Below are 12,345 nucleotides of genomic sequence, written 5' to 3' on the forward strand. Positions count from 1 at the left end.
AAAAATATACTATAAAAATGTATTTCTTATTTTATTTAAAAAATCATGAGTCTCCTCTCCTTAATTGCCTAAGTCAGCTGTGTGACTTAGGCAGAAACACAAAAAACGACCTGAGCATGTGCAAATGTATATAAAAGCACTCAGATAATGGACAGAGGGCAGTATAATGATATAAGCAGTGAGTTAGGCATATCATAAGTCAGCTCTCCTTAATTGCCTAAGTCACACAGCTGACTTAGGCAGAAACACACAAAATATAGTATATTGATATAAACAGTGAGTTCGGCAGATCATAAGTCAGCTCTCCTTAATTGCCTAAGTCACACAGCTGACTTGGGCAGAAACACAAAAAATATAGTATATTGATATAAGCAGTGAGTTAGGCAGAAAAAAAAAATTATATCTTAGACACTTTGTTATGAGGCTGTCGATATCATCTATATACAAACAAGGCCATATAGATGGCTGCAGTAGCGTGCTCATTAGTTTTTACCGACCGACCGACCAACCTACCAACTGACCGAAATTACTGAACATGTTTAAAAATGTTGAAATGTTTAAAAACATTTATATTTTTTTAATTTACACGTGCGTAGCCTGTCACTTTTGGAAAATTTGTCCTTTTTGAAAAAATCCCTGTAATATATATAGTACAGGGAAATTTTCGAAAAATCGCCAATTTTCCAATTTTTTATTTGTTGACATAAATGGTTACTATAGCATAATAAATATGCGCAGAGTCGAATAATGGGTTCAGCGCATGCCAATTGTCCTATAGTAACCAGTTTTATCGAAAAATAAAAAGGTCGAAAATTTGTTCTTTAAAAAAAAAATCCCTGTAGGCCTACTGTAGTACAGGGAAATTTTCGAAAAATGGCTAATTTTCGACCCCTTTATTTTTTGACATAAATGGTTACTATAGCATAATAAACATGCGCAGAGTCGAATAATGCGTTCTGCGCATGTCAATTGTGCAATAGTTACCACATTTGACATAAATGGTTACTATAGCATAATGAACATGCGCAGAGTCGAATAATGGGTTCTGCGAATGTCCATTGTGCTATAGTAACCAGTTTCATCGAAAAATAAAAAGGTCGAAAATTGACCATTTTTAAAAAAAATCCCTGTACTATAGTACTTTATAGAAATATAAAGGTCGAAAATTGGCCATTTTTTGAAAAAATCCATGTACTATAGTACAGGGAAATTTTCGAAAAATGGCCGATTTTCGACCCTTTTATTTTTTGACATAAATGGTTAATATAGCATAATAAACATGCGCAGAGGCGAATAATGGGTTCTGCGCATGTTTATTATGCTATAGTAACCATTTATGTATCTGGTTTTCAGTTTAAAACCAGATACAGAAACCATACGTCTTCATTCCGGAATGAAAAACTAAGAAATGCAACGGAACTCAGTAAATATATATGGACACTTAAAGACTCTAAAACAAATTACTCAATTAAATGGAAAATTATTAAGAAATGCAAACCTTACTCAAATATTAACAAAAGATGTAATTTATGTATATATGAAAAGTATGTTATTATATGTCAACCAGAGCTATGCTCACTGAACCGTAAGAACGAGTTAGTCTCTACTTGTAGACATAGGAAAAAATTCTTACTAAATTGCAGATCCAAACAGTTTATCTAAAACAATAGGCTATTGTATACGACTTCCTGATGACTCACTTTTATTAAGCACTATGAGACAACTGTGTCACTTATGTTTTAAATTTCACCTGAAGAGTGCGGCCAGCTACATACGGTCGTACGAAACAAATTTGTAGTGATTAAAACAATGAAGTAACCAAGTTTTCTGCTGTTATTTTATTTATTTATGCTCTACCTTGGTATTGAGCACTCTATCCAAACGGTCTGAAAATTTCAACCTGAATATATATTTTATATATCTAAGTAGACTCTGGTTATTTGATTCAAATTGAAGTTTCTGTTGCACATATTTTGAAAGCTTAACAATCATGGTTTTATATGTTTTATTGTGTTCTTTGAAGATCTTACTTTGCGATATATACACATAAATTTTAGCCAAGAAGTGTCGGCCTAGTCCATTTTCATTTTTAAAAACTGCCATAAAAGCAGTTAATAATCTATCGAATTTAAGTTGTTCCGATTCTGTTTTAAAACGAATAACGGAAAGGAACTGACATGAAGATTGTCATACGATTTCAAAGTCTTTACACTGTGGATTATGTTCATCGGCATTGAATATTGGTTGTACTGCTATTGATATAATACCATCGGCAAGTTTTGGCAAAAGCTTTCTGAGAAAAAAAAAGATTTCTTAAAATGAATTTTCTTCTACAACAATGTTAAATGTCCAAATCCTATTGTCTTCATTGTAATCCCAGAAAGTAATTTAATTTAATATTTAAAAGGGTACCTAAAGCTCTGTCTACACTATCAAACTAGTTTGACAAAAAAACTGTGATGTGCACAAATATGGTAGTGATATGCTTAAATATGGTAGTGATATGACATCATCATATCCATATATGTGCACATCAATTTTTGTTGTCACATAAAGTTTGATAGTGTTAGACGGAGCCTTAGTTTGATGTTAAAGAAAGTTGAAATTAATCTGATTATGATTATTATCATTATCTATGTACCTTTATTTTTCTATTTATATAATTATTGTACAGTAATCTCATTGTAATGTTTTTTCTATTTGGTTAATGGCCTCTGTTTAAAGTCTATAGACTTATTGTGATCACCATCCACATTTATAAATATTTAAAGATTTATTATTTATTATTTGTGGAAAACTAATAAACAAACAAAGAAACATAAGGTGTATAACGTTTCTAACCAACTGGACTTAGTCAGTGGTAGCTCGTTTCAATAAACAAGTCAGTCTTTTTCATATATTATAAACTAAGGGGGGTTCCGGGTTTACCATTTATATTTTATTATGTAATATAAACATTTGCCACAGCATTGATGTTAACCCCACTCATATTTTGACAGCGGTGAATCAGAACAATTTAACAAGCAATATAAATTATAAAACCAGGAGCTACCCTTTAAGTTGAAATGAAGACAAAACTGCAAAATTAAAAAAAAAATTACTTAGCACAAGCTGGTGCCCCATTCACTTCCATCAGCCACACCCTTAGCGTGTCATCCAAAATGAAATCAAAACCAAATAACTGAAAACTGTGGTATGGCAGGTCATGCGTGTCCAAGTTCTATAACATAAATAAATATTAAATAAAATCAAAAATAAAATATCGTGCAGAGCGTCACATATTGAAGAGAAATATAATACAAACTAGAATTTAATTCGTCACTTTGACGAATTATAGGTGATCATTTTTATCATTTTAATGAAATTAACATTTTTTAAACATGCATGTACGTTAACATGCGATCGTAAAAAGTTGATGTACGCCATCCTATGACATGATGCATATACACTTATAGTGCTGAGTTGTACCTATTATGTGTCCGAGTGTCATATACAATATGTACAGTATATACTGTATATCTATATACAGTGTAGCATAGGTGAAATTATGGGACCCACATCATGTTCTAATTTTTTGGAATGATGGAATTATCGTAATAAACTCCAAGATGACAATTTCGAAAGATAATGAATTGAGCAAATAAATATACGGATTGGAAGAGAATTTGACACGTAGAAGCGCAATGCGCGCTCTTTGAAATTTGTATAAATTTGACGAAAGAGAGAAAAAAACTACTTTTTAACTTCAACTGACCATTTCATAATGTCACAACATCCGATAGGCCTAATTTTTATATGAATTCATATCTACATTTCATCAGCTTTTATAATAAATTATAATCTTCAAGGTCACCTTTAATTCTGAAGAGCTGTAAGATATTCAAATGTATGGTGTAGCTGAAAATACACGACCTAGGTTATTCAGGTTTTTACGCATGATGCCGTCATCAAAATGAAAATGTTGACAACTCATGAGAAAGTTAATTAATTGAGCAAGCACATACTAAAATTTGTGCGAAAATTGGGTTCAAATAACGGAGATGCGCTCTATTGAATGTGATAACCCACACAAAAAGATAAAAATTACTAATTTTTTAATTCAAGTGGCCTTTTGATGACGTCATATCATTTTGTACGTCTAATATGTATATACATTTATATCTACAACTCATTTGCTTTCATATTAAGTTAAAAAAATTGGGGGTCATCTTCCATTCTGAAGAATTATATTCATTTTAAAAAGGCCCTACTTTTTACCATTTTTAGCACTTTTGTACAATTAATGTGCGCATTTTGTCATTTTTAACGTGCTCGTATAGCGTTATTTTAGGTCTAAATGGACTAAAAAACGGTGAATGTACTAAGGATGGTGCGTAAAATGGGATTTATACATCAAATTTTATTTTTTACGCTTTTTAAGTAACGCGCGTGCAAAAACATGTTTTTGCGCAGTAATTTTTAGGAACACGCAAATGGCCTAATTCATGCCCTAAATAGATCAAAACTCAATTTTGAGCTTTTTAAATTTTAAATACGCAATTTCACGTGGATGACCTTGTAACACGTAAGTTTTTATTAGATAATGTTTTTACCCTTCACCTGAACTTTACGTATAGTGAATTTTATTGATATGTAATAAAGAGTTATCGAGATATGATTGATAGTGTAATTTCACAAAATCGCGTATTAATGACATCACGGTTGAGTGATCACGCTGAAAAGCTTATTATGGCTAAGTTAAAGTATTTGAAAGACATTGTGAAATTTTTGTGATCGTTGCCTTTCAACTTTTTGAGATATTTGTTACACAAATTTGTACAGAGAGAAATAAATAATAAGAAAGAGAAGAACTAGATTTGAACTCGTCACTTTGACGAGTTCGGGTTATCCGCGCATACGCAACATGCACATACTTTAAACTATATGAACCTCGACAATTATTATGCCATCCTATGACATGAAATAAATATGTTTACAGTGCTGAATTGTACCTATTTTGTAGCATACATCATGTTACAGTATTTACAGAATACACTGTATGTTATATACAGTGTAGCATAGACGGAATTTCGAGACCCATCTTTTAAATCCAATTATTAACACGATGACATCATCAAATTGACATAAAAATAACAATTTTAGAAGATAATTATCTAATTAATTACATTAATACAAATTTAAAGAATTTTGGTCACGTAAAAGTGAGATGCGCTCTCATTTAAACGCAATGAACTTTTACGCAAGAGGTGAAAATATGACTTTTTGAATTCAACTGGCCATATGATGACGTCACAACATCTGATTGACAAAATATTCACATGAATTCGTATCTACAATCCAATAGCTTCAAGAAAACGTTTTAATAATGATTATCACTTATAACTCTGACGAGCTATAACCGATTGAAATTTACTGTAAAGATAAAAATAAGTGACCCACGTTATTTACATTTTTAGACATGATGACGTCATAAAAATTAAAATATTTTTAACTCATGCGAGAGATAGTTGATTGACCTAGACAGTATTAAATTAAAGATTATTATTATTATTTAAAGATGACGTCATAACATCCGAGGGGTAAAGATTCTGCATGAATTCATATCTACAACATATCTGCTTACATATTAAATTTTAAAAAATGGGGGTAACGGTTGATCCTGAGGAGCTATAATAGATTCAAAGTAGGCATAATTTTGACAATATTTTGTCTTTTTTGCAACTAAAACGCACGCAAATTGTCTAAATCAACGTGTTCGTATGACGTCATTTTAATTTGAAATGATGTCAATCTTTTTTAAAATGACTAGGAAAGGCTGGAAAATCATAATTCAAGAGAAAAAAACATGATTTTCATGCACCGTGCGCACCATACGCGTAAATTTTTTCGCACGCGCGGGAATTTTTGACATGCTAAAAATGTCATGATCAGCGTAGAAAGTTGATTAGAAATTAATTTTGCGCATTTTTAAACTTTAAATGCGCGTGCGCGCGTAACTTCTTGTAAAACATGTCATTTTTAATCCATAGAAAATTGACCCATGATATGAATTATAATTTTATTAAGTTTCATGAAACAATATTTGTTGGTTCTAAAGTTATGATCAGTTATAGAAATTCTAAAATCGCGCGTAACTTACGCAACGCGTATCTGACATCGTCCAAAAGCTTGGCTGCACATCTACCCTTCAATGTCAATCTTTTTACCAAGTTATACAAAGTTATGTTCACAAGCAATAGAGATATGCTGGTCACAAAATCCGGGAAAGAAAGAATAACAAAGAAGATGAAAAAAAAAGATATTTACAATCACATGGGTTATCCTGCAACTAAGTTGCGGATAACCAATAAAGATTTCATACAATAACAATAGGTGATCATTTTATTCTAAATGATCACCTAATTATTAAGCTTTTGTTGAGTTACAAGTATTTACTGTATATATAGATTTTTGAATGAAAATCAATAGGTGATACTTTTTTTCGAAATATATATTTATACTGGGTAACCTCTTCAGTCAAAGACTGGTCTCCCAGAGGGCCCAGTTATGATCAGTGGCTGTTATGTACTAATACACCGGGGTAACCCCCCCTACTCGTCTTGAAAGATGTACTAGGTTCTTTAAAGTGCACATGAGCTAGATGTGTACACTGGTTTATAGTCCTTATCCGAGAAGACTCGTTCTACCACCAGAACCATGGAGTGAGTGAGCCTTGAACCCCTGCCGATGTTATGGCTACATAATTACGGTTCCACTGTCTTAACCGCTCGGCCACTCGCTCACTACATATATATACAGTCAACTCTCCCAATACCGGACTTTCTGAAAACTGAAAACTCTCCCAAAACCAGACTTTTCTTGAGGTTCACAATGTCTCAAATTCATTTTAGCATTAAAAACTCATTCCGAATACCAGATTTTCCAGAAAATCAGACATATTAGGCCAGCCCAAAGGTGAACGGTATTGGGAGAGTTGACTGAATATATACTTATTCGTGGAAAAAATGATACAAATACTGATTGTGAGGGCCTGTATATTTAGTAACACATTTCCCAATTTATAATTCAACTTACTTACATCTTTGCAAGCCAGTAGGCAGTGTTTTGTAATGTGTCTAATTTGAGGTAGAATACTGGACTCAAGTGATGTCTTGTGGTACTTACAAAGAAATCTGAAAATAGAAAAAAAATATATAAAAAAGAAAATAGTCACAAGTGGTTTATGAAACACAATCAATTGTTCTGGATACTAAGCAAAACATTTCATCATGGGTTAAAAGCTCTGCCTATACTATCAAACTAGTTTGACAAAAAAGTTTGCCCAAATTTGTTAGTGATATGCTTAAATATGATAGTGATATGACATCATCATGTCCATATATGTGCACATCACATAAAGTTTGATAGTGTAGACAGAGCTTTAGGAATGCCAGACATCTGATTTTTGCAACCTACACTTTTGACAGCTAAAATGAAATTATATCTATTTTTGAAAGACTATTATAGTATATGTTAGCTTTCCTGGATGTTCTCTTCCCAATCTTTCATTTTTTCGATGTAGTAAGTTTAAGTTTAATAAAAAAATTAAAAATAAAAATGCCCTGAATTTAATTACTTGTTGAATTCTTCATAGAACATTTCGTTCCCTTCTTCATACTTTCCAAAGTTTTCAGAATGTTCTTCCTGTTAAAAAAAATACATATACATTTTTTCTTTTAAAAACAAAACTAAACCAATTACAATTGAATTACAATGAATGAAATAAAACTGCTCTTGTTGTGTGGTTTAGGAAGTTTTGACAATGAAGAAAGATCCAGGTGCCTGACAGAGCCAGCATTTTATATTAGGACTATAATTATCAAGGATTAAAACAGAAATAAGCTAATAAGCTTTTTTGGCTATCCTGGAAAATCTTTTACTTTTATTTGTAATATCACTAATTTATGTTATCACTTTGTATGTATTTTTTTGATGATTTTCCAAAAAAAATCATCAAAGTTAAACAGTACTGTACTACCTGTATGCAGTGGTTAGTAATATGGCTAACTGTATCTGTGACATCGTCAAAATTGTAACTATCAGAAGAAGTCCTCAACACGCCTTCTTTGAACAAATGAATTGTGTAAGTGTGGTCCAGTAATACCCAGCATCTAAATTAAAGCAAAGATTGAAAAATTCAATTTTATAACTTGATTCACAATTTATAGTGGACATTAGTAATGGATGTCAACATTAGTAAGATGTTTTAATCACACACACGGATGTGGCTAGAGAAGTAAAGAGACTGGTGGGTGTGTCAAACACCAAAGGGTGGTTGGAAAAAATCCAGATGTTTGAGTGAGTGCTATCTTGAAATTAGAATGGGTGGAAGACCTTAAATAAGATTTAGTGACTGGATAAGAATTACATCCATGATATAGAGATGGATAGGCAGATCCAAGAGGGAACCTAAGCCCCTCTAAATTGACAATGCAAAAGCCTATAGGACATTATGTTCAGTTTAGCATATCATACCATTTTTAGGCTCCCATTTCATGCCACTGAGTACCAATGACTTAAAAGACCTGTTGTTTTTGTTGTTGTAGGATTACAATTAAGCATAAATTAAATTTAATAAACCTGATATCAAATTTTCTTGAGCCTGGTAGTAGCAAAAGTGGTCTTTCTATGTATTTCTGAATAACATATGAAAACGATTGTGCATCGATGAAGCTTAGTAATTCTTCTGGATTGTCTGACACAAACAGACCTTTGCCTAAAAAAAGAAAATTTACTATTCAATTTAGCAACATCTGAGACGAAAATAATTAAATTGATTGTTGTTTCAGAGAACATTAAAATGAAGTTCACATACTGCACTAGAACATTATGTTTTAAAATTGGTGGATGGGAGAGAGGACTGACTGATGGGGAAGAGAAAAAAAAAGAAGACAGGATGGCTTTGTGTTTATCATTTTATCCAGGAATGTAGGCTACTTGGTAATTTCTTTCAGACCTTTTGCTCCGGCGCTTGATTTCCCTATCCACAGAGAACCTTTTCCATTTTCTTTCATTTCCTTGTGAACTCTAATGAATTCCTCTCTTTCATCTTGCCTCTGTCTATGAGCCATCATCAACTTCTCTTTGATGCCAAGAGGTTTACTGTCGTCCGATTTCTCCTCCATTCTTGAGTGGATCACGAAAGTGGCTGGATACCAATTGCGGCTGCAGACATACTGCTCGTCCAATTCAACTCCGTCAAAATTTGTATGCAGTAATTTCTCATGTTCAGAGTGCTCTTGTGTTTTAGGCTCATGTTGTTCATGTGTGTCTATCTCATGCTGCTCATGTTCAGAGTGCTCTTGTGTTTTAGGCTCATATTGTTCATGTGTGTCTATCTCATGCTGCTCATGTTCAGAGTGCTCTTGTGTTTTATGCTCATGTTGTTCATGTGTGTCTATCTCATGCTGCTCATGATCTTCAGTATCACTTGGTTTCCGCTCTAATGGACTACGTTCTTGCTCATGTAAATGACATGAGCAAGAAGACCTCAATGTTTTTGTTAGTTGTACTTTTCTGCATATAAGTCCATTTCCTCGATAATAGTTGACAGCTTGTAAAAGTCCTGGTTCGTGCCCTGTTTGATGAATTTAAAAATCATTAAAAAGTCTGATAACCAAGTAAACGTTCATTGTCAAAATGATATCCCCTAAATTGTACTTGGCGCGTCACAGAGCAATTAGTAATTCGTGGACCTACAGTGGGTGAGTGGCCGAGCGGTTAAGACAGTGGAAACGTAATCACGTAGCCATAACATCGGCAGGGGTTCGAGGCTCACTCACTCCATGGTTCTGGTGGTAGAACGAGTCTTCTCGGATAAGGACTATAAACCGTAGGTCCAGTGTACACAACTTGCTCTTGTGCACTTTAAAGAACCTAGTACATCTTTCGAGACGAGTAGGGGGTTACCCCGGTGTATTAGTACATCACAGCCACTGATCACCAACTGGGCCCTCTGGGAGATCAGTCTTTGACTGAAGAGGTCACCCAGTATAAAGATAAAACAAACAAACAATTATCATATCAAGGTGAAGGTTTAATCATGGAGGTATAATACCTACTAGTATATAATAATTATATATTATCTATATTTCTTCCAAAACGATTACATTTTTGGAAATCTGAGCAATTAATGTCTGAATGCAGAGTTAGTTAACCACCAACAAATAGGAGAGGCTGCCTTGTATTGGTTGGATGAGAGGTAGCATTTAATTTAGTATGCTCTAAATGCATTACTGTAGGCTACAGAGGGCCTAACCAAACAATGATAATGATACTGTAGTGGTTAATACAAATAATAATTCGTACTTGTTGTAGGCCTACTAACTATCTATCTAGCCTATAATACTTACCAAGTGTACCAAACTTAAGTCCATTCCTTTCCCCCAACATTAAATTAAACTTTGGTGTGTTTTTATTCTTAGCCTTGGTCCATATAGCACTTTCTAATAGTAACTCAGATACTGCAGCATATACAGTACTTTCATCGTCTCTAACAACAAATATTAAGTTCGCCATTTTATCTTAAAATCATACTCAAAACAACCGCTTTCTTCCAATCACCACAACAAACATTACGTCATTACCCTCTAGTCTCATTGAAGCAAAGTACATAAAACATACCGTATTGGTACGTTCACAATGGTTGACTTTTCAGCCATAGTACGTCTGTATCATAGCCTAAACACAGACGTACACAACTTTGTTAACTTAGGGGGTTAATATGATTACTGAATGCTGATTGGATAGTAGACAACTTTGTTAACTTAGGGGGTTAATATGATTTCTGAATGCTGATTGGATAGTAGCCCACTTAAAGATACATTGTCCTAAACATCATTTTCTTTAAATTTTCTGTTGAATATGCTATTTTGATGTTCCATAATAGGTATTCACTGTGACTGAAAATTGGATCGGGGAAACAATGATTTACCTGAAAATCTGTAATTAAATGCAGAAAATAGTCAAATTGGCTGCCAGAGCAAATGGGGTTTTTGGTTGAATATGTCTTTTTCATAAGCAAAAACATTTAAATTTTGTGTTTGTTTTATTTTCTTTAGAAGTGATTAACTTTTATCAAAACTACAAAATGACCTATTACAAATCTGATTTATGATTTTGGGGGACAATACATCTTTAATAATTAGTTCTTAAGGTCTGTCTACACTATCAAACTATTTTGACCTCATCATGTTCTGGGCACATCACATTTTTTGCCACATAAAGTTTGATAGTGTAGACAGAGCTTTAAAATATTTACACATATGAATAAGTTTTCCCTCCATGGAATGAACAAATAAAACAATCAAAGACATGAAAAATATTTAATTATTGTTTTGATACAAAATTTTGATTACAACTTTTAATTTCATTTCCCTTTCCCACATGGTTTTACAAATAGTATTGAGTAACTTGCCAATCTCAACAGTGGCAAAATATCTACAGACACTTTATACAGTAAGAAGTAGGTACAGAATACATTGCCACGATATAAGTATTTACTTAACAAATGACGACAACAGTGGCAATAATACTTTAACATTAATATCATAAAAACAATATAAATTGTAATAGTAATCATAATGATAAATAAAAATAAACAATGATATATTAATAATAAAAAATAACAATATTAAAATAATCTTAAACAAAACATTGATCAAATTCGCCTTTATCTTCCTCCAGCATTTAAATCAAAAATATACATTAGGAATGTTACTGGCATAGTTTAACAATATATTTTAATATAATATTCTAAAATAAAAATTCACACAATATCAACATTTATCTATGTTTCTTCTCTATACATATTTAAAAAAAATATTGTATGCATTTTAACAAAACTTAAAAAATAATTGTTTAAAATGCGATGTAGATTTAAATTACAGAAAAATATTTAAAAAATGTGCAAATCATGATTAGTTATCATGAATACTGCAGTATGTAATTTTAAAATCATACTGGATTGAATTACATTAAATTATCAAAATCAGCATGTTAGATAAAGGTTTTTAGAAATCAGGTTGCAATCGACACTGTCCCTTTAATTTGTAATATTAAAGTTTATGGAAAAGTATTAGAAATGGGTAGATCAACACTGTCCCTTTAATTTGTATTATTTAAGTTTACAGAAGAGTATTAGAAATGGGCAGAGCAACAATGTCCCTTTAATTTATAATATTTAAGTTTAAGGAAGAGTATTAGAAATGGGTAAATGCTGGAATGTTATTAAATAGATAAAAAGTTAGAAAACATCGAAAGACAGATTTACAAGAAAAACTGGTGTCGCCTTATTAAGTGTACCAT

The 12,345-nt window shown here is 32.4% G+C and overlaps 1 protein-coding gene across 2 annotated transcripts; it reads right to left on the reverse strand.

Moving 5' to 3' along the window:
* Positions 1-1,782: 1,782 nt before the first annotated feature.
* LOC140060054 (tubulin--tyrosine ligase-like) lies at positions 1,783-10,723 on the reverse strand. Of its 2 annotated transcripts, none has more exons than XR_011847274.1 (8): positions 10,392-10,723; positions 8,996-9,616; positions 8,620-8,755; positions 8,018-8,150; positions 7,616-7,683; positions 7,075-7,172; positions 3,102-3,220; positions 1,783-2,293 (listed from the first exon to the last, which is right to left on the reverse strand). XR_011847274.1 is itself a non-coding variant. In XM_072106102.1 (8 exons), the coding sequence occupies exons 1-8, from the start codon at positions 10,555-10,557 to the stop codon at positions 2,188-2,190; spliced, it is 1,443 nt and encodes a 480-aa protein (XP_071962203.1). In that variant the 5' UTR covers positions 10,558-10,722; the 3' UTR covers positions 1,783-2,187. The 2 variants fall into 2 exon arrangements, 1 of the variants encoding a protein (XP_071962203.1); XM_072106102.1 differs by having other exon boundaries at positions 7,079-7,172; positions 10,392-10,722.
* Between the last annotated feature and the right edge of the window lie 1,622 nt (positions 10,724-12,345).

The sequence above is a fragment of the Antedon mediterranea genome, chromosome 10 (genome assembly GCF_964355755.1).
Source record: "Antedon mediterranea chromosome 10, ecAntMedi1.1, whole genome shotgun sequence".
Taxonomy (NCBI): Eukaryota; Metazoa; Echinodermata; class Crinoidea; order Comatulida; family Antedonidae; genus Antedon; species Antedon mediterranea.